Source organism: Carassius auratus, unplaced genomic scaffold (assembly GCF_003368295.1).
Source record: "Carassius auratus strain Wakin unplaced genomic scaffold, ASM336829v1 scaf_tig00216890, whole genome shotgun sequence".
Lineage (NCBI taxonomy): Eukaryota > Metazoa > Chordata > Actinopteri > Cypriniformes > Cyprinidae > Carassius > Carassius auratus.
In genome coordinates this window covers 1-23,272 of record NW_020528787.1, presented here as the reverse complement: position 1 = coordinate 23,272, position 23,272 = coordinate 1, and the positions used below count along the sequence as shown (strand labels likewise).

Here is a 23,272-nt window from a genome sequence, read left to right as displayed (position 1 = left end):
GAACCTCCAAATTGATGTAGAAACAACATCAAGACAGTATATTTTAAGATATGTTATCTTTTTTACTTAAAGTATTGAACTATTAAATGAACATTTAAAAGGCTCTGTAATATTAAGTGACTTTAAAACAATCTTCACATACACTATAATTTGTGTATGCATAAACTATACAGATTCATCTTTATTTTGATCCAAAAAAGTTAATCAGCGACTAAAGCAGTCTTCCTTTTTGTTTTGTTTTTGGATTTACACCAATGACAGACTTCAGCAGGTTTTACTTTAAAAGCAGGCACATGACGCTGATCTGACATATGTCCTGTTTTCTCCAAACTCTTTATGGTAATTTAAGACTTTATAACTCATTTAAGACTATGTTTATGAGGTAACTCGCCAAAACAACATATATTGACATAATTGTGTGTGTTTTTGTCCATTATAGCGCTACTGGTACGCTTTCTAAAGCAGCTTAGTGTGTGTGCGTGTGTGTGTGTGTGTGTGTGTGTGTGTGTGTGTACTGCCAAACAAGCACCGTTTAGGCAGCGTAACCCCAGGTGTGTGTCACCACAATCTCAGGTTAAGAAAAATAAAGAAGTGAAAAGTTGATCTTCCTAAAAAAAGCAGCAATATCTGGTCAGGTAAAAGTTATTAAAACCGTATCTAGGGAGAAGCGGGCCATCACACTGCTCTGACCTTATCAGCCCTTTTGTATCCAATTTGATTTACTCTTGTCACTTACAGAACAGTTTATCACGATGACCTTGTATTCGGAACAGATTATTTTATTCACTTACATCAGAAACAGCGAATCTCTTTAAAAACTTGCTGTTGTTCTCACTACATTGCATTTTTAATTTTGTAAAAGTTTCACCCGCCAACTGGTGCCTGACACTGTTACATATACTTGCCAACGCCGATTTTTACTCGCATTTGGTTCTTGGCGAGTGTTCATTTTAGGCCCTGTCTGAGTGTGTATGGAGAGTGAGTGTTTTATTTACTCTTAACCAAGACCTGATCTTGAGTGTCTGTCTGTATGGAATTAACTGAACGTCTGTATCGTAGACAAATCAGGAGAAAAAACAGAGAAAGAGACAAAGGTCTTTCTTTCTATCCCGTGTGATAAATCGCTCTGCCCCTGTTCCCGGCGCATGATGGATGTATCTAATGCTTGCTGGGTGATGATGGATTTGGGACTGACAGGTAGAGTAATAGTCATCTGAGAAGAAATCGATGGGGTTCATGGGAAATAAGTGCGATGACAATGGGTGCAGCTTGGCCTGTGCTATGTTTACTTTGAGGGATGGTTGCCCTCACACGCCTGCTGTGTTGCACTCATGAAGACAAACAGGCAGCAGGAGGTGATGGCAATGTTTCACTGATGATGATAGAGCAGGGTGACATGGATGGATGTTTATCCCTGTCATTTGACGTGTGAGACAGAACGGTTGATCTTCACAGAGAGAAACTCTCAATTGAATGCTGAGTGTTTTTGTTGTTGTTGTTTTTATCACACACACACACACACACACACACACACACACACACACACAAAAATTGGTGCCTTTTAGGTAGCTGATGTGTATTTTTTGAAAATTCTATTTATTCATCCATCCATTAAACTTTTTGCTATCTGTCTGTCTAAAGACCCTGGTTTGTGTTATTTTGTTTGTGTGCAGGACAAGCGATGTGCTGAAATTGCCCATTCTCCATCCCTGGATGTGTTTTTACCAGAAGATGAGGACAACCCTTACGAGTCAGTGGCTACAGCTGTCACACGCAAACCCTGCTCTCTGGACATCCACCTCCACAACGCCTGTCCTCGCAATGGTTAGTTATTTCAAATTAATAAAACAAATAAAATCAATGAAAACTATATAAAAATCTATTAAAAACTAAATGAAAGCTAAAAAAAAAAAAAAAAAAAAAAACTGCATTCATACCTGTCAGAAAAATTCTTCATGCACCTCAGTAAATTAAAATATAAAATGTCATTATTAATCAATTTTTTTATTCTTTATATGCTGTATTATCAAACCAAACTGAATATTAAATAAAATGTATTTTATTTAAAAATGGGCAGGACTTTATTGTACTGGGAATTGATTGGATAGTGAAACATTCATAAATATGTATACATTATTATTTACTATAAACCCAATTCCGGAGAAGTTGGGACATTTCGTAAATTTCAATAAAATTAAGAATCTGTGATTTGTTAATTCTTTATATCTTTTATTTAATTGAAAAAAGTACAAAGAAAAGATTTCCAACGTTTTCACTGACCAAAGTAAATGTATTTTGTAAATATATTTTAAAAAAAATGTGTTTTTGTGCTGCAGCAGCGTGGGTTCATAAAGACAGACTGAATGTGCTAGACTGGCCAGCAGATCTGTCTCCTATTGAAAATGTATGGCTCATCATGAAAAGGAGAATCAGACAACAACAATCACAGACTGCTGAGCGTCTGAAGTCTTGTATCAAGCGAGATTGGACAAAAATGTTGTTTGCAGAACTTGTTTGTTTGGAAAATATAAAGGGCAGTTAATGTGACACAGTGTTAAACATGCCTCTGTCCCTTTTTGGAGTGTGTTGCAGCCATCAAAATCAAAATTTGTTCATATTTACAAAATACATTTACGCTGGTCAGTGAAGACTTTGGAAATCTTTTCTTTGTACTTTTGTAAATTAAACAAATGTTAAATAGAATTAACAAATAACAGATTCTTGATTTTACTGCATTTTACAAAATGTCCATAATTCTCTGAAATAATAATATAATAAGCATATGTATAAATATTTATGAATAATTTTTGCTCTCCTCACAATGTACTAATTTACAATGGATACAATAATAATAATTATATATTATATTATATTATATTATATTATATTATATTATATTATATTATATTATATTATATTATATTATATTATATTATATTATATTATATTATATTATATTATATTATATTATATTATATCATATCTAGCACCAAGACCTGCTTGGACGTTCACTTAGCAAGTGTATTCAATTATGTTTAGAGACAGTGGAAAGTTGGAAAGTATTTATTTCATGCTAAGTATACTACAAATACATTTACATATTTATTTACTTAATAAAAATACCCTACATTTGTACTGTTAGTATACTAATCTGGTATCCTTAATGTCTGCTAAATTGGAACAACTCATTTTGTACTTAATGTACTTTAATTATGCTGTAGTAGTGCTGAAGATATACTGAAGTATATCTGATTGTGCTAAAGTGGAGCTACTGCTAGTATACTTTAAATATCTTGCATTTTAAGACCGATATTGTTCTAAGATCATCCAGTCATCATCAACAGTGACATTAAAACACATTTAGGCTTAATATTAAGAAATGTACATTGGGCACAAGTAGTACTTCAAATAAAGTTTAATTATAATTTTTATATCCGTCTCAAGTGAAATGTCAGTATGTTAACGCCCAATGTTTTTTGGGCGTAACGTGCAATAAACCAATCTGAGTCTCATCTTCCATTCCCTTTAAGTGCCAGTTGCGCTCGTGCAATGACTGATTTGCTATTTACATGGTGGAATTTGGCAAGCGCAATGACAGAACGTGTCTCCGAGATGAAACGGAGCTGCTTGTGTGCGAGCAAATAGATAGCCTAATTCTGATACATGCTATGACCGTCCATTATGACATTGTTCATTTTTAATATTTGCCATGTTTGTGTGCTGCTGTGTGTCCCTGTGTTTAATAAGCGGCGTGTACGCGCGTTTGTGGACACGCCTATACTAACACGCTCTTTAAATAACAAAGAAAAAACATTGCGCCAGACTTTAGAACAGGTTTGAGTTGGTCTATGGCGCAGTCTATTTTCAGCTCCTTAAAATAGAAATGCACCAGCAATGCACCTGAACACACCTCTTTTTTAGACCAGCACGCCCATGGGCGCACAAGTGGACGCAAATGCATTTGTTAATTAAACGACATGGCTCTGGATGGGAAAATGTGAATGGCGCCGGACTGAAACTAGCAAACACACTTGCGCTGCGCCTTGCGTCGCTTTGCGCCGGGCGTATTTTAGGGCCCTACTGGGAATATTCTAGCATATTATACTATGGCGTATTATAAATACTTCACAAGACAGCTGTCAATGCTTTATTTTTAGACCAATTAGAACATTGTGCCCCATAGACCCTCTTGTGGTAGTGTTTAGGTGGATGAGTGTAGTGCTGGGATGCCGCAGTTCTTTCCTCTGGCATCATTCCTGCGGTAAGGGTTAGGGTTGTCATGGAAACAGCTTTAGCCTTACCCAGAGAGGTTGGTGAGTCACCTGCAAGTTGTCATGGAGACGCAGTGAGCCGTGTCGCCTGTAGGCCAGTGATTCACACCTGATGCAGCCGCAGTCGCTGTTTATCTCGCAGACGACTCTATTAATGTAGCAGCACAGTACTGCAGGTCTCCACTTCATCTAAGTGTGTGTGTGTGTGTTTTATGGAACTATTTCCTGTGTTACTGTACTGTAACCCTTTGTTGGTGCTTGTGCTGATGTTTGCGTGAAGATTTGTGGATTTTGACCAGCTCTATTTTTGGCCTCTCGATATCTCCACAAGCATGAAATCACAGCTTGCAGGACTCTTTTCTCTGCCTGATTATAGTCAACACTGCAGGAAAGCGCAGGACCAATCAAAACACTCGCACCGGTATCTCCGAGAATAAATAGAGATGCTTGCACATCACCGTTATGACGGGATAATCACTGTGTTGGGTTGAATGGATTCATGGTATCCAAGGACAAATTTTTAGAGTGCATTTTGATTTCATGTTGGCTGAAGTTTGCAGTTTTTTCTCATTCTGTCACAGTTGAATGTCCAGATAATAAGAGAAGCAGAAATATGTGCTCATAGTTCACCTCTCTAGTTCATATCCTGTGTGAGTCTGCGCAAGAATGTTAACCATGACTTGCAAATAATGCCACAAAGCGGTTTTGAAATGTTTGGTAAGACTAAAGCAATATGTGTTTAAAATGAAAAAAAATCTTGGAGGATTATCATGAAAGCTAACTTTTAAAATCAACAGGCAACAGGAATAAAGGTGGGAAGCTAGTTGGCTGGCTGTGTCATCTAGGTAACCATTTCCACCCAGCTTTTCCAGCAGTATTGTGTTATGTTACACGATCAGACTGACTGTGTGGGATTTGCTGAGGATTTATTAAGTGACGGCTTGTCAAAAACAGGATTTAGGTGGAAAGAATCAAGACGAGGCTCAGCATAAGTCCCGTTACAGCTGCTTTGGTGTGTCTTTTCCTGTTTATTTATCTTTTCTGTGTCCCTATCTTCTGTCTGTCCTCTCTTTTTCCTCTTCCTCCTTTTTTTGACTTAAATGAGCAAGTCGTGCTCAATTATGGTCATGTGTTGAGCCTAATGTAAGACTTTTTTCCCTTTTTTGTGGCCTCAGATTACAGTAGTTCAGCTGTCTCCAGTCTACTCTTGTCCAATATTGACATACCTCAGCAAATCATATGTATGAGCTTTCTTTTGATTGTTTATCCAAATATGTAAAAAATACTTAGTGAATTGATGGTGGTGTGAAAGAAGACAAAGTGGGCATAAATATTAACAAATCACTTTTGGTTCAGTACTTTGATGTGACTGGGTGAGAGATCAGAAGCAGTTGCTCTTTAAGCAGCCAAAATAACATAATAACCCAGCTGCTGTAATGTCTGTTAATCAAAGAACAAAAGAAAAAAAGGCAATCAATAGCTTATGTAACCTGGATTCATCTACATTTAATTTAGAATTTAGTGTTGGATAATTGTATTCAATTTCTGTATATGTTCTACTTGCTGAAGGGCACAGGTAAATAGGACATTTATTATAGTAGGTTTATATGAAGATTGTTTTAAGTTCGTTTTAAAACATAAATGTAATTGAGAGCTCTCAATGTTTAAAAAAATCATGTAAACCAATGATTCAAAGGCCCATTCATAGAGAGAGCATAAAATATATATTATGTCATCATTTGGTCACCCTCATGTTGTTTCAAAACTGAAATACTTACTTTCTTTTGTAGAACCAAAAGTTTTGGACACCAGGTCACAAGCGACTTTGATTGCATGAACAAAAAGTACTGACATTAAAATACTGAAATACTGAATCAGTGCTTTGACCAATGTGGTGGGGAAAATTAAGACATGGGCATAATTAAAATATAAATAAATTAAACTTATATATATATAATAAACATAAATTCAATTTATATACATTTTTATTTTACATTTTTATTTTACATTTTTATTTACTTTTATATTCACTGGAAGTACCAACTGGTCCATGCAGAATGTTAAATCCATCAGTCAGTCTAAAATGTACAACATAGTACAATAAACTCTGGCAGTTGCATCATTAAATTTGGTAGTTGTGCCACCAAAACTGCACATAGTAATATATTTGGATATCCATATTTCTATGCAGCTGAAGTAATGGCCTGCTAATCTTTCAGCATCTGTGTCTGAAGAGTCTCGGTGTTCCCATGGCTCCTACATGCCTCATTTCTCCCTCAGCACCGCAGCTCAGAGAGGTTAATGGCTAATGGATGAAAGAGTAAAACACAAGTCAAGTTCATCCCCGGCTTCCTGCCCATTACCAGCAGGGTCAAGCCCCACTGAGCTTACTACTGCATTCACAGATCCCCAAAAACAGCTGCGAGCAGTTTTGACCGTCACACTCTTTCCCACCAAGCTCCGTTAGGATCCTTCTTTCTCACATGCACTACTACGATCCCCCCTAGCGAGGACTTGTGTTTTGATCCACCGCAAACATTTTTGTTTTAAATGGGACTCTTGACAGACGTCAGTAAAGAAAGTACAAATATAAGCATGTGTGCAAGCGACAATCAAGTCTGCTATTTTGTTTCAATTATTAATGGCGCTCAGTTTAGTGGTTCATGAATATTTTGCCATCATTTGCATATTAGAGGAACCAAGCTCGTCAGTATTCATGACACTGGTGTTTGAAGAGAAGAAATGAGCTGCGTGTAGAAGTTTGTGTCTGTGTGGACCCAACTGACTTAATGGTATTTCTGTAATTCATTAGTCTGCTCAGCGTTCACCATGAATACAGAATATCATTTTATCATGTAATTTCAGTGTCAGTCTATAAGGCTGACATATGTTGGTTAAAGTACTTGCGTATGAGTGAGGTGAAGTCTGAAGTATCCAGCAAAGAGTGTGTCTTATCTCTGAGCCACAGTGGTGGGTTTATTGTGAAACATGCTAAGGTTTCAAATGTGTGCGAAGACAGGAACAAACATCATCAAGAGTGATCTATGATTTTCCAAGGCCTGTTTAAATGGATTTAACGCCAATGGTTTCTTTCATTGTCTTTCCCAGACTTGCATTTACATAGCTAACTAAATGAGGACATACTGAAGTCATCTATTGTTTTTATATAAAGCTAAATGTAAGTACAACTTGATTACCCACCCTTAGGTTGTTCTGAATATGCGTGAAATGCAAATATATGTTGTTTCTTTCAACACAAGGTGAAATTTTTAAGAATGTTCTGGCTCTATTTAGTATAATGGGAGTGAATGAGGACTGGGACTGTTAAACTCCAGCTAAAAATGTTTTTTTGATAATTGAAATAAAGATTAAATAAAATCTACATTTTAGATGAAAAAACTTAAGAAATGAAAATTAGAAATGTACTAAAATGACTAAAACTAAAGCTGCTATAAAAGTAAATAGAAAATGTTGAACTATTTATAAATTAAATATATGAATAAATACTATAATAATATACCAATAATACTAAAATATCACTGTTCTAAATGTTTTAAAAAAATCTGCTAAATAAATTATGAAAGTGATTCATATAATTTCTGCACGCTGTATCAAATAGAAATACAAGTCATTATTTCTTTAAAATCCCAGCTCTTCTGGGGGCTCACAATTCTGGCTGTTTTTCTAGCAATTGTGGTTTTACATCTTGCAGTTGCAGTTAAAAAGTCAGAATTCTGAGTAATAAACTTGCAATTCTGACTTTTTCTCAGAATTGTGAGATATACTGTAAACCTCCAATTGAGTTATGAAGTCAGAATTGATACAAACCCGATTCCAAAAAAGTTGGGACACTGTACAAATTGTGAGTAAAAAAGGAATGGAACAATTTACAAATCTCATAAACTTATGTTTTATTCACAATAGAATGTAGATAACATATCAAATGTTGAAAGTAAGACATTTTGAAATATCATGCCAAATATTGGCTCATTTTGGATTTCATGAGAGCTACACATTCCAAAAAAGTTGGGACAGGTAGCAATAAGAGGCCTGAAAAGTTAAATGTACATGTAAGGAATAGCTGGAGGACCATTTTGCAACTTATTAGGTCAATTGGGAACATGATTGGATATAAAAAGAGCCTCTCAGTGTGGCAGTGTCTCTCAGAAGTCAAGATGGGCAGAGGATCACCAATTCCCCCAATGCTGTGGTGAAAAATATTGGAGCAATATCAAGAGTTTCTCAGAGAAAAATTGCAAAGAGTTTGAAGTTATCATCATCTACAGTGCATAATATCATCCAAAGATTCAGAGAATCTGGAATAATCTCTGTGCTTAAGGCTCAAGGCCGGAAAACCATACTGGATGCCCGTGATCTTCGGGCCCTTAGACAGCACTGCATCACATACAGGAATGCTACTGTAATGGAAATCACAACATGGGCTCAGGAATACTTCCAGAAAACATTGTCGGTAAACACAATCCAGCGTGCCATTTACTGCTTCCGGCTAAAACTCTATAGGTCAAAAAAAGAGCCATATCTAAACATGATCCAGAAGTGCAGGTGCTTTCTCTGGGACAAGGCTCATTTAAAATGGATTGTGACAACGTGGAAAACTGTTCTGTGGTCAGACAAATGAAAATTTGAAGTTTTTGGAAAACTGGGACGCCATGTCAACCGGACTGAAGAGGACAAGGACAACCCAAGTTGTTATCAGCACTCAGTTCAGAAGCCTGCATCTCTGATGGTATGGGGTTGCATGAGTGCATTACAATTACAACATCTTGGCTGCATAGAAGAAGGATCCGGGTACTGAAATGGCCAGCCTGCAGTCTAGATCTTTCACCCATAGAAAACATTTGGTGCATCATAAAGAGGAAGATGGGACAAAGAAGACCTAAGACAATTGAGCAACTAGAAGCCTGTATTAGACAAGAATGGGACAACATTCTTATTCCTAAATTTGAGCAACTTGTCTCCTCAGTCGTTTGTCAATCCCAGACATTTGCAGACTGTTATAAAAAAAAGAGGGGACACCACACAGTGGTAAACATGGCCTTGTCCCAACTTTTTTGAAATGTGTTGATGCCATGAAATTTAAAATCAACTTATTTTTCCCTTAAAATGATAAATTTTCTCAGTTTAAACATTTGATATGTCATCTACAGTATTGTTCAAAATAATAGCAGTACAATGTGACTAACCAGAATAATCAAGGTTTTTCGTATATTTTTTTATTGCTACGTGGCAAACAAGTTACCAGTAGGTTCAGTAGATTCTCAGAAAACAAATGAGACCCAGCATTCATGATATGCACGCTCTTAAGGCTGTGCAATTGGGCAATTAGTTGAATTAGTTGAAAGGGGTGTGTTCAAAAAAATAGCAGTGTGGCATTCAATCACTGAGGTCATCAATTTTGTGAAGAAACAGGTGTGAATCAGGTGGCCCCTATTTAAGGATGAAGCCAACACTTGTTGAACATGCATTTGAAAGCTGAGGAAAATGGGTCGTTCAAGACATTGTTCAGAAGAACAGCGTACTTTGATTAAAAAGTTGATTAGAGAGGGGAAAACCTATAAAGAGGTGCAAAAAATGATAGGCTGTTCAGCTAAAATGATCTCCAATGCCTTAAAATGGAGAGCAAAACCAGAGAGACGTGGAAGAAAACGGAAGACAACCATCAAAATGGATAGAAGAATAACCAGAATGGCAAAGGCTCAGCCAATGATCACCTCCAGGATGATCAAAGACAGTCTGGAGTTACCTGTAAGTACTGTGACAGTTAGAAGACGTCTGTGTGAAGCTAATCTATTTTCAAGAATCCCCCGCAAAGTCCCTCTGTTAAAAAAAAGGCATGTGCAGAAGAGGTTACAATTTGCCAAAGAACACATCAACTGGCCTAAAGAGAAATGGAGGAACATTTTGTGGACTGATGCGAGTAAAATTGTTATTTTTGGGTCCAAGGGCCACAGGCAGTTTGTGAGACGACCCCCAAACTCTGAATTCAAGCCACAGTACACAGTGAAGACAGTGAAGCATGGAGGTGCAAGCATCATGATATGGGCATGTTTCTCCTACTATGGTGTTGGGCCTATTTATCGCATACCAGGGATCATGGATCAGTTTGCATATGTTAAAATACTTGAAGAGGTCATGTTGCCCTATGCTGAAGAGGACATGCCCTTGAAATGGTTGTTTCAACAAGACAATGACCCAAAACACACTAGTAAACGGGCAAAGTCTTGGTTCCAAACCAACAAAATTAATGTTATGGAGTGGCCAGCCCAATCTCCAGACCTTAATCCAATTGAGAACTTGTGGGGTGATATCAAAAATGCTGTTTCTGAAGCAAAACCAAGAAATGTGAATGAATTGTGGAATGTTGTTAAAGAATCATGGAGTGGAATAACAGCTGAGAGGTGCCACAAGTTGGTTGACTCCATGCCACACAGATGTCAAGCAGTTTTAAAAAACTGTGGTCATACAACTAAATATTAGTTTAGTGATTCACAGGATTGCTAAATCCCAGAAAAAAAAAAAAATGTTTGTACAAAATAGTTTTGAGTTTGTACAGTCAAAGGTAGACACTGCTATTTTTTTGAACACACCCCTTTCAACTAATTGCCCAATTGCACAGCCTTAAGAGCGTGCATATCATGAATGCTGGGTCTTGTTTGTTTTCTGACAATCTACTGAACCTACTGGTAACTTGTTTGCCACGTAGCAATAAAAAATATACTAAAAACCTTGATTATTCTGGTTAGTCACATTGTACTGCTATTATTTTGAACAATACTGTATGTTGAATTCTGAATAAAATATTGAATTTGAAACTTCCACATCATTGCATTCTGTTTTTATTCACAATTTGTACAGTGTCCCAACATTTTTGGAATCGGGTTTGTAGATAAAAACTTGCATTTCTGACCTTTTTTCTCAGAATGACACAATACAAACTCGCATTTGTGAGTTATAAAGTATGTATTGCATGAAATAAACTCCCAATTCCAAAAAAAAAAAAAGAATTGCAAGTTTGTCTTCCATTGTGTTTTTTTTTCTCAGAAATGCGAGTGTAAATCTCACAATTCATACTTTTTTTTTTTCTCAGAATTGAGACATTATATCGAACAATTTTGCCTTTATTTCTCGCAGGTGCATGTTTATACTTGCATAGTTTATATAATTTTTTCCACTATTCTAACTTTATAACTCACAATTTCAAGTTTATATCTAATATTTCTGACTTCATTTCTCAGAATTGTTTTTTATTGCTTTAAAAAAAAATCTGTGGCAGAAATGGGCTTCCATAACTCTGGACATTAAAATAATGACTTATGTGTTGTTTCAACTTTCAACAAAAAAGTAAGTGATTTAAAGTAGTACGTTCAGTTAACTTTAGTTTACTTAAGCTGGAAACTTAAGTTATCACAACAAAGTAGAAGTAGTTGTAACTAATTGCAGCAGACTGAATGAATGGTCTGATTTCACTCACAAACTAATTGATCTGCTTCCTGACTCACCGGATCAATAATCTGTTTACAACTCACTGGAGAGGAAGATGTTCAGTGAATGAAGACTTAAATTTAGAATGAGGTACCAATCTATAATTTGAATCTATTTTTCTAATATATTTATTGTGATTTTTGATCATTTTTGAATCTGGAATGCTCTGAATTTACATTGAGTATTCAAAATGTTCCTTTTGTGTTCAGTAGACGAAAATTATAAAAGGTTGCAATGACTCTGATGATAAAGGTAATTAAATGAATATAAATCTATCTGAATATAATGAATATAAAATATAATATAATGAATATTAAAAAAAAAAAACATTTTGTTTGTCAGATTAAGATCGCTTTTGGGGACTGTTGTAAGTAAACATATGTGCATGCTTGGATTTGATGTGTTTTATTGCCTAATTACCCGCTTGTTTACTGTTATGGTGGAATACAGGGGAAAATTATGTTTTTCGCCTTATGTCTCTAGTGTTTTGACTATGGCAAATCTTGTTGCTCATCTCCTGCCTTTTAGTTGGCAATCAACTGATTTAAAAAACATGCAGCTTGGATTTGTCTCTGATTTTGTCCTCATGGATGCTGTAGGGCTTATTGACTCACTTGATAGTCCATTGTTTAAAGCTAACTTAATCATGCCATACTGTTTTCTGCATTCCTTCATGCAGGACTGGAAAAACAGAGATTGCATTTAAAGGGATGAAGTTACCAGTTTTGAACAGAATGGCTTTCAAACAGTATTAGCTGTGTGTGATTGATGGAAAAGGTTTTTCTCAGTAATTTGGTGGAGGAGTAGGTGTAACCCACTCTTCACCTCGTTATTCTCTCTTTCTTTCTCTTTACCTCTGTTTCATCCCTCATTCACAGAGAGCGATACCACTCTAGGGATATTTGCTCGGATGATAATGTACAGTACACATGCTATTTTCAGATAATGTCTCTTGAAACCAAAATGCACAGACAGACACATACAGCATGTTGTACTGATCTGAGGGATGAGATCTTGTTACCAACATTGTTAATTATAATTATATTAATAGTTGTTTTCTCATAGGATTGAGAACAATACAAAATAAGTTATGACTTTGTACAAGGCATGCTTCCCTTAAAAAGTACAATAGTGGTATCATGTTACACCAATGGTGTCAGATGGTAAAACCATTGAACTTAATGTTTGCCATATTCATGCATCATGATATTTGTAAGGTAATTCAATAATATCATGTAACTATGCTAGTACATCTCCAAAAACTATAACATTATGGTGTTTTGTTAGTCATCTGTCACCAAAAAGATGTCACCAATGAATCTTGAATCTGTTTGTAATCGTTATTTACCATTTGTAAATGCATTCGTTTGATTTTGTTGGTATTTGTTGGTGCTAGTTGGAATTTATTGGTATCTGATGGAGTCTGTTTGTGTTGACTGGAGTTTAAAAGTGTCTGATGGAGTTTGTTGGTGTCTGATGAGGTGTGTTGGTGTTGGATGTATTGTATTTCTATCTGATGGATTTAGTTTGTGTTGGTTGGAGTTTATTCGTTTCTGATGGAGTTTTCTGGTGTCTGATGAAGTATGTTGGTTTGTGTCGGTTAGATTTTATTGCTAACTGATGGAGTATGTTGGTTTTGTAGGAGTTGATTACTATCTGATGGAGTTTGTTGTGTTGGTTGGAGTTTATTGGTATCAGATTTAGTTTTTTGGTTTCTGTTGGTGTTGGTTGGAGTTTATTGCTATAATGGACTATGTTGGTTTTAGTTGGAGTTTATTACTATCTGATGGAGTTTGTGGATGTTGGTTGGAGTTTATTGCTGTCTGATGGAGTGTGTTGGTGTTGGTTGGAGTTTATTTGTATCTAATGGAGTTTGCTGGTGTCTGATGAAGTATGTTGGTTTGTGTCGGTGTTGATTGGTTGGAGGTTATTACTATCTGATGGAGTTTGGGGATGTTGGTTGGAGTTTATTGCTATCTGATGGAGTATGCTGGTGTTGGTTGGAGTTTATTTGTATCTGATGGAGTTTGCTGGTGTCTGGTGAAGTATGTTGGTTTGTGTTGGTGATAGTTGTTTGGAGGTTATTTCTATCTGTTGGAGTTTGTGGATGTTGTTTGGAGTTTATTGCTATCTGATGGAGTATGTTGCTTGGGGTTTATTGGTATCTGATGGAGTTTGCTGTTGTCTGATGAAGGTTGGAGGCAGGGGTGCACGATATATATCAGCCAATGATTAATGCTCATCTCGTCAGTAAAGCCGGTTATCTAATCAGCAGTAAATACCATCATGTGCGTGATTTCACATAGAGCAGCTGTTACTACACGGAGCTGTTGTTAGAATTTTATATTTGTGATATTATCGTATCGTGAGTCATGTATCATGATTCATATCGTATTGTGGGGTATCCTGTGATTCCCACCCCTAGTTGGTTGAAGTTTATTGGTTTCTGATGGAGTTTGCTGGTGTCTGATGGAGTTTGTTGGTTTGTGTTGGTGTTGGTTAGATTTTATTGCTATCTGATGGAGTATGTTGGTTTTGTAGGAGCTTATTACTATCTGATGGAGTTTGTTGGTGTCTGTTGGTTGGAGTTTATTGCTATCTGATTTAGTTTGTTGGTTTCTGTTGGTGTTGGTTGGAGTTTATTGCTATCTAATGGAGTATGTTGGTTTAAGTTGGAGTTTATTGCTATCTGATGGAGTATGTTGGTTTAAGTTGGAGTTTATTGCTATCTAATGGAGTATGTTGGTTTAAGTTGGAGTTTATTGCTATCTTTTTGAGTTTGTTGATGTTGGTTGGAGCTTATTTCTATTTGATGGAGTTTGTTGGTGTTGTTGGAGTTTATTGCTATTTGATGGAGTTTGTTAGTGTTGGTTGGAGTTTATTGCTATCTAATGGAGTATGTTGGTTTAAGTTGGAGTTTATTGCTATCTGATGGAGTATGTTGGTTTAAGTTGGAGTTTATTGCTATCTAATGGAGTATGTTGGTTTAAGTTGGAGTTTATTGATATCTTTTTGAGTTTGTTGATGTTGGTTGGAGCTTATTTCTATTTGATGGAGTTTGTTGGTGTTGTTGGAGTTTATTGCTATTTGATGGAGTTTGTTAGTGTTGGTTGGAGTTTATTGCTATCTGACAGAGTTTGTTAGTGTTGGTTGGAGTTTATTGCTATCTGACAGAGTTTGTTAGTGTTGGTTGGAGTTTATTGCTATCTGATTGAGTTTGTTGGTGTTGGTTGGAGTTTATTTCTATCTGATGGTGATTCTTGTGTTTGGTGCTTTATTATATGTGGATTCTTATTTAATATGCTGGAACTTTATTTGTCTACCTTGTCTTCAGCATTAATCACACAGTTGAGTTTTTCATCAGTATGAATGAACCTTATGGAGCACACACAGATTTGGAGCACACACAGATACCAATGTTTGAGCAAAGTTTGTTTTTTACAAAGTATGGGGTGAGTGGAAACTATTTTCTATGATAAATGACACTGACAAAAGCTGACATATTAATAAAACCTTTCAACTCTGTGTGTCACACACTGGATTTTAGAGTGTTAAAAGTAATGGTGCAAAGGATCTGCGTTAAATGCTCAGTATTCAGGCATTTCATTAGCATTGAAGGTCCCCTCCAGACACTTTTCCAGCTATTGCTGGAAGTGAATTCATTGAATTTCTACATCACTTTCCAAAAGCCCTTTTGCTTCCCGTAATACCGCTTCTAGCCAGTGACTTTAGAATCAATGGAAGTAATACATTTGTCTGCCCAGTACTGTCCTAGAGGTCACTTCAGGCTCATTGTTTTTAATGTATAATCATGTGGGTTTTAATTTCAGTGTATCTCAATCGCTCTGTTTTTTTTGTCTCACCGAAGGCCACTTCTCACATGTTTCGGTCAGAGATGCTGAGCAAAGTAACCATGGTGATGATTCTACAGGCCTGACTCCTGACTGCTCACCTCCTTCACCTGATACTGCCCTGAGGAACATTGAGAGAGTCATCCGCCCGCAGGTACACACACGCACCACACGCAGGAACACACATGCACACACAGTCTATTATGTTATTCTGCTCTCAAGGTTAATGGTGCTCTTTTAGATAAAACATAGTCGGGCATTAACTATCGCAGCATCTGTGTGTGGGAGTCACACACACACAAGAGCAGTACTGTCTTACATCTACGCTAAGATACTGAGCATTCTTCATCTTAATTATACGGCTATTATAAATATGCACATGCCCAACGGGTGGATTCTCTTCATGCTTTGATATGCAATTGTCCCAAGCCCCCTCATTTTCACTCTTTCTTCAAACTTGAGGGTTTTTATTTGATTAGCATCAGTTACAGTATAGTAAGATCAAGCTTTAGTGTTCCCAAAAAGTGCCTAGACAATTAAACACGCATCCTTAAAAGCATATGAAAGTAATTGCATTATTAAACCAAGTGGCATTCATTAACAAATAATAATTAGAAAAGCACACTTTGCAAAATATTAATATTTTATTATACAAATGTATATTAATTATCAATTGCATGCATTATTAATTATTATAAATGTAAATTGTTGTACATTTGTACATTATTTGTAATTAAACATTACAAAACGTACATTGTAAAGTTGTTAATAAAACATAATTTTAGTAATTTTAATTGTTATTTATAATTCTAAATGGCAAAATATACAATACAAAAAAAACACTCTAAAATGTCACACTTAATTTAACATGTTACTTGCAGTTTATTTGTAATAATTTCTGAAATTTGCAAGCAATTTCTAATTGAAAATTCTTCCTGCAACAGATTTTTCACTAAGATAATTCACTAACAATATGCCAAAATTCATGTGCATAAAATAAATGATATGGATATATCATGTAACAAAACAAATACCCGCTGAAAAACTGCTGAATAAAGTTTACATGGCACTGTTGTCTTTATCCATTTCATCAGCATTCGATTAATTACTGTTGCCAGGATTGCTATAAATATACCACTCAAATTAGTTCTGAGAAAAGCTCTAGCATCATTTGTTTACAGTTGCCACTTGGTTAGATATTTTATTTTTAATGCTGGTGAAATTCATATGTCTGTTACTGTGGCTTAGGTTATCTGTTTGAGGCCACTGTGTCTGATGTTGTCTCTTTTCTGCAAAGTCTCTTTCTCACTGTTGGTTTCTTGCTCTGTGTTTGTGACTTATTATTCTCTTAGAAGAGTGTGAATGGGCCCTTTTTTCATCCCCGTCAGAGTGCTCAGTGCATCCTATCAGAGTCATGTTTGTCCTCTTTTCAGTCAACCACAATCCCTCGTTTATCTGCGCTGGCCCTCTTTTGGGCAATGTTGTCTGCATGCTGAGCGCCCACAGGATTAGAAAGAGACACAACTGTGCACGTTCTCCCCCACTGTCTTCAACAACATACTCCAGAATGCTCCAGTTGGGCACATGACAATCCTAAAGATTGATTTCATTATTTTCTTCATTTCAAACTGCGCTTTAGTGCTGCTAAGTGCAGTCTAACTTCAAATGGTAGAGAATATGTCACATGTGAATCTCTCTTTCTTATTTTATGTTTTTTTATTCGTCATTATCTTTTCTGCAAAAAACAACCAGATGGTCATTATCGCAAAATAGAACCCGTCGCCAAGCTATGTATGCAAATGTACCAAATGAAATCTGATTTCCAATAAATGTGGGTTATAAAACCTGTTGCGCTACATGGCATTAGAACTCTGTATGCATGACACAGCACTCTGTATTAGTGGTAGCTAAATCATCACCCAGCACTCATGATCACTAAAGTGGGCTTCCATCAGAGCTGACGAGGACTCCGGCACACTGATGGGCCAATTAAGCTCCTCATTTGCTCTATGCACAATCGGAGAGGAGTCTAGTCATGTATGCTAATCATAAGCTATATGGCCCATTCAGGTGTGCCTCTGGTTCCCCTAGTAGGAAGGAAGAGACTGATGAGGGATCATATGCCTCTAGCTGCATTAACATCTCAACACAAGGCACCAGTGATGAAGTGTCTGTTCATACACTGTCAGAAAAAAAGGTACTGTGGAGGTACAATTTTGTTCCTAGGGGAACAAAAAATATAATGGTACCTTTAAAGGTACACAGTAGGTCCTTATGGGTACAATTATGGTCCCAAAATGAGTTATAAAGGTACAACTTTTGAGATACAGATGTGAAAGGTACATTTTTGTACCTTGGAATTACTTTATTTGGAATTATTTTAAGTTTAGCCCCAATTAGAGTAGGCCTATGTGTTTTTCTTTCTTTTCTTTTTTTTTATTACTTTAATGTGCCTCAACTCATGATAACATCAATACATATTACATTTCTTTAAATGTAAAAAATACATTTTCAAACAGTGTACTTGTCCCCTACCTGTAAAATGAGACAGATATAATAAAAAAAAACATAAAGCTAATGAAATTATTAAATTAAATCTTTTGAATAACTGTTAAGGTTTTTTGTTGTTATTGTTGTAATATTATAGTAGTCAGAAAAGCTTTTTTTTATTAAATGTATTTTTATTAATTTAAAACTTTTAAATTTTGACCTTTGAATTATTACATTTTTAAGACGCTGAATGACATTTGGAATAAGGACAATGCGGAATGTCAAGATTTAATTATACTCAAGTAATTATATTCAAAACGTGCTTATGCAGACGTTACCGTTGATGTCGCTTTAAGAAAATTTCCCTCGCTTGACTTGAGTCGTTCAGTTTAGGCGATTGATGCGGACGTGCTCTGACGGAACCTCGCACGGTTTTCAACGCGGAGTCTGTTTTGGAGTTAATATTTCTCAGGTAAATGTGGAATAATGTTATATAATCTTATTTATACACGTGGGACGCCATGTTCGGTTAATTTTGTTGAACTTGATGTTCCCCTGCTCTAGCCTGCTAAAAATGCTAGCGTCAGACTGGCTGGTGTCGTTCGTTGGCCTGCAGGATGGAGCTGACTAGAATGTCTACAGCTTAATAAAGGAGTTAATACAATTTGGTATCGAAGTCACTGAAGAGGAGAGGAAAAAGTTTGAAGGTGAGTACGTTATGCTGTTACATTTTTTAAAAGTTTGAAGTGTGTACTTGAGGATTTTCAAGCTACTTAGTGATTGACGTTTTACATATTGAGGCAAATTTTCCCGCCTTTGCGAGTATGACAACATTTTGTAATGGGCAGCAGGAGAGTTGCCCAACATACTCCTTATCACACAGACATTTTGTGTAACGTTAGATACAGCAAAGCAACTTGATTAATTAAGTAAAAGGACAGCATCCGAGCGAATATTTATTCGTTACAAACATGACAGTAACGTTAATTTCAGATGTTTGTAAGCGGGGGAGGTGTCTCTCTCACTTTTAAAATGTAAATTCGTCTCCTGTAACGTTAGTTTTTTGTTTTTTTTTCGGTAACGTGTGTTCACGGAGAGATTTTATTTTTCTGCAGTCTTTTTATTCATATCCCAAATGAATTAAGCGCTGAACACTCTAATGCAGGGATCTCCAACCCTGCTCCTGGAGAGCTACCGTCCTGCAGACTTCAGTACCAGCCCTGCTCCAACACACCTGTCTGTAATTATCAAGTAGCCCTGAACACCTTGATTAGCTGCTTCAGGTGTGTTTGATTGGGGTTGGAGCTGAAATCTGCAGGACAGTAGCTCTCCAGGAGCAGGGTTGGAGACTAATGCATTGTGTTTTTACTCATACTTAGTATATAGAATATCAATTATTTTATTTATTTATTTATTTTTTATCCAGCAGTGTATTTGATTTCTTAAACAATAAACGTTAATAGGAAAAGCTTCAAAAACACTGGTTTAGTACATGCTTCAGTTTGATGGGTAATTAAATGATACTTTTCTTCTTTTTTGTGTTATAGACAATGATGTGGATGGAGGGACTGTTGACATCGGACTGACTGAGTCAATGATTTCATTCCTTTTTGAGGGATCATTTAAAAAACAAGCAAAATTTCATCGATTTGTTCAGCAGATGAAGGAGACAGTGACATTAACTCTTGAACCTGTGCCTGTAGAAAGCCAGTCAAGAGCTGGAGCAAGGTAATTGCTGTTTAATAATATTTCATTTGTTTCAGAGAGCTATTCTTAAAGCAAATCTTAAAAGTAGCTAGGTTATTTCCCATGCATGCCTCTCTACATTTTGCTTTGCTGTACTTTTACTAGTGCTTAGTTTATTAATTTCTTGCATCTGCAACAATGTATTAGAGGTGCTCTAAAATTTCTGCCATTTTCTTTGTCAAAAATATCAACAGAAAATACAACTTGAGCAGATAAGATAACAGAAGCTTTGACATGGAGAGTGTACAGTCTCAGCCCAGGGTGCCCAGCATTTTTGGTGCATCACTATTAATGTTTACTATAGAATTATTTATTAGGCTACCACAGTGTATGAATTGACAACTAAGATGATCAAGTAATGGGTATGGCACATATTTTAAATAAAACTTGGTAAAATTCTGAAGTTAGTGTTTTTGTTTGTTAATGTAATTATTTGTCTTTTCAGTACTGAAACCGTTACTTTACTGTATTTGTGCTATTTTATGTATACCTGCAACTCTGCAATGTCTAAATATTACTTTCTCTTTTGCAAATAGTAATATCAGCCCATCAACAGCTTTCCCTGCATTTTTTGAAGTTCCGAAGTTTCCATTTGATGTTCAGGCCAAGTTGGACCGAAAAGAATGCAGACTAACGTCATCAGACCGAAACAAAATTATTAGAACGTTGTATAAAAGCATGGCTCAGTACAAAATGTATTTCTCATTACCTATACCTGTTTTAATTGCTTACATTCCATTTTATACAACATTTAATGCTACACTCATGTGTTTAAAATATTTTTGTAGGTATCCAACTACAGAGGAGTATGTTCAAGTGGCTAAGGCCCTGACTCTGAGGTATCCCTTTTTAAAAGACAAAGAGGGCAATGGATATGTAAGTAGCTGGTTTACCTTTAATGTTCTACTTTTGGTTCTTGGTTAATGGAGTTTATTTTGTGAAACTACTTTTCTTTTTCTTTTTTTATAGCACACTTGGCACATGTCTCTGAAACGCAAGTTTAAATTTGAGCGGACACCTTTGGCTGAAGTTGAAGAAGTGAAAAGACTTAAACAGAAGTTTGGTCATTCAAAAAAGTCTCTGCAACCTGAAGAAAGCAGTTGCAAAGAAATTACAAGGCCTTTGGTGAGAGTATATTTTTATAATATTAATATTTTTACACTTGTTACCAGTGTATTGTTCTCAAATTAAAGGGTTAGTTCAACGAAAAATGAAAATTATGTCATTAATGACTCACCCTCATGTCGTTCCAAACCCGTAAGACCTCCATTCATCTTTGGAACACAGTTTAAGATATTTTAGATTCAGTCCGAGAGCTCTCAGTCCCTCCATTGAAGCTGTGTGTACGGTCTACTGTCCATGTCCAGAAAGGTAAGAAAAACTTCATCAAAGTAGTTCATGTGACATCAGAAGGTCAGCTAGAATATTTTGAAGCATCAAAAATACATTTTGGTCCAAAAATAGCAAAAACTACAACTTTATTCAGGATTCTCTTCTCTTTTGTGTCCGTTGTGAGTGCGACTGACTGCTGTGACAGTTGACGTATGACGCTGCTGACATGTTTTCTTTGTTACTGGGTGCACCAGAAAACACGTCAACAGCGTCGTGAACGCGCTCACAACGGACCCGGAAGAGAAGACAATGCTGAATGAAGTCGTAATTTTTGTTATTTTTGGACCAAAATGTATTTTTGATGCTTCAGAATATTCTAACTGACCCTCTGATGTCACATGGACTACTTTGAAGATGTTTCTCTTACCTTTTTGGACATGGACAGTAGACCGTACACACAGCTTCAATGGAGGGACTGAGAGCTCTCGGACTAAATCTAAATAACTTAAACTGTGTTCTGAAGATAAACAGAGGTCTCACGGGTTTGGAACGACATGAGGGTGAGTTATTAATGACATAATTTTCATTTTTGGGAGAACTTACCCTTTAAGTGACAAGATGAAAAATTGTCATCATTCTCCTGCCCAAAATTAGAAATAACTAGGAATGCACCAAAATAAAAGTTCTTGGCCAAAACAGAAAAATTCTAGATGCACAGAAATTTCCTGTCAGCGTGTTATTTCGTTGGAGCGATACACAAGTGGAATACATTTTTATGGAGCAAAATATTGAGTGGAGCATCACACTGTTCGGTGACAGCAACTAGACAGAGAGTGAAACCTGTGTACATGCTCAGCTCATATTTTTGGCCATTTTTCTCTTTTGGCCAAAAAATGAAAATAGCATTTTTGGCCAATAATTTTCAGCAAAGAAATTTCGGTGCATCTCTAGAACTAAAATTCTATCTGTTTTGTTTTTTGTCTATGCACAAGGAGATTAATGCTGTTGGAGAGGATGCTACATCAATAGAGGGACATGTGAAAGTCCTGCAGGACCAATATAGAAGGACACAGCCAGAGACTCACATTGTTGAAGATCGAATAAGGAGGACCTTTGCCTGGAGGCGGCAGGAGATTACTAGTGGTATGACTTTTGAAGATGTCGTCAACAAATATCCATTCTTGAAGAGTCCATCAGGGGTTAGTGTGCAAATTATAATTATGAAATTACAAAAATCTCATTAACATGTAACACACTAAAACTGTATAAAATTCTCTGATTTACTTATGCTTGTCTTTCAATTAACTGCAGCTTTATCAAGAAATTGGTTTCCTGTATAAATGTGTTCAACTGAGGCCGCCATTTTCGAGAACATTTTGGACACATTACATCAAGCGTGCTACGGCTCGCTCAAGGGAAATCCCCTCTAGCAAAGCTGCACAAAGAAGCTAGAGAAGAATCTCTCTGTGAAGATCATCTTTGGTAATTGACTCCTAAACTTTATTTAGCACTTTATTAAGCCTATTAAATTCTTGCCTTTGATAGATTTTTACATATTTGTTTGTGTATCACATTTATGTTCCAGGAATTGATTTTAAAGCAGCACTTCTCATGTTGCCAGCCTTGTTCAGAGAGAAACTTGAACATTTCATTGTGCTTGGAGAGGTGCGTATATAGTTTTAAATTTCTGTGCAATCCTTAAACTGTATTTTGGCAAAATGCAAATGAGTGAATATTAATTATCTTAGTCTTTATGCATGTCAATTTTCTCTCCATCAGTTAAGTCAACTGCTGAGAAAATTTTACTGATACAGAATCTGTTTTGTGCTTTGTCATTTAGAGTGAACCATCCTCACCATATCCTACTGTTCAAGTACAGGAGACCACTGACTGGAAAACTGTGTTTACAAGAAGAGTCACTGCAGTCATCAAAGTTGATGGGATCGAAATCTGCCAGGCAAACCTTTGCGTTCTTTATGGTGTTTAAGATTTGAAGGAAAACATCAATATTTTAAACAGGTTGCCAGCACGTGTAGAAATTTTGTTAACATTTCATCCACTTTAAGTAATCGAAATCAA

General features: G+C 36.2%; 1 protein-coding gene across 1 annotated transcript; it reads left to right on the top strand.

The window, feature by feature from the left end:
- Positions 1 to 1,652: 1,652 nt before the first annotated feature.
- Positions 1,653 to 22,645, top strand: LOC113099224 (sterile alpha motif domain-containing protein 3-like). Its single transcript, XM_026264325.1, has 9 exons — positions 1,653 to 1,824; positions 15,643 to 15,779; positions 18,680 to 18,822; positions 19,663 to 19,843; positions 20,398 to 20,556; positions 20,650 to 20,737; positions 20,831 to 20,986; positions 22,186 to 22,392; positions 22,505 to 22,645. Exons 4-9 carry the CDS (start codon positions 19,710 to 19,712, stop codon positions 22,643 to 22,645), a joined length of 885 nt encoding a protein of 294 aa, XP_026120110.1. The 5' UTR covers positions 1,653 to 1,824; positions 15,643 to 15,779; positions 18,680 to 18,822; positions 19,663 to 19,709.
- The last annotated feature ends 627 nt before the right edge of the window (positions 22,646 to 23,272 follow it).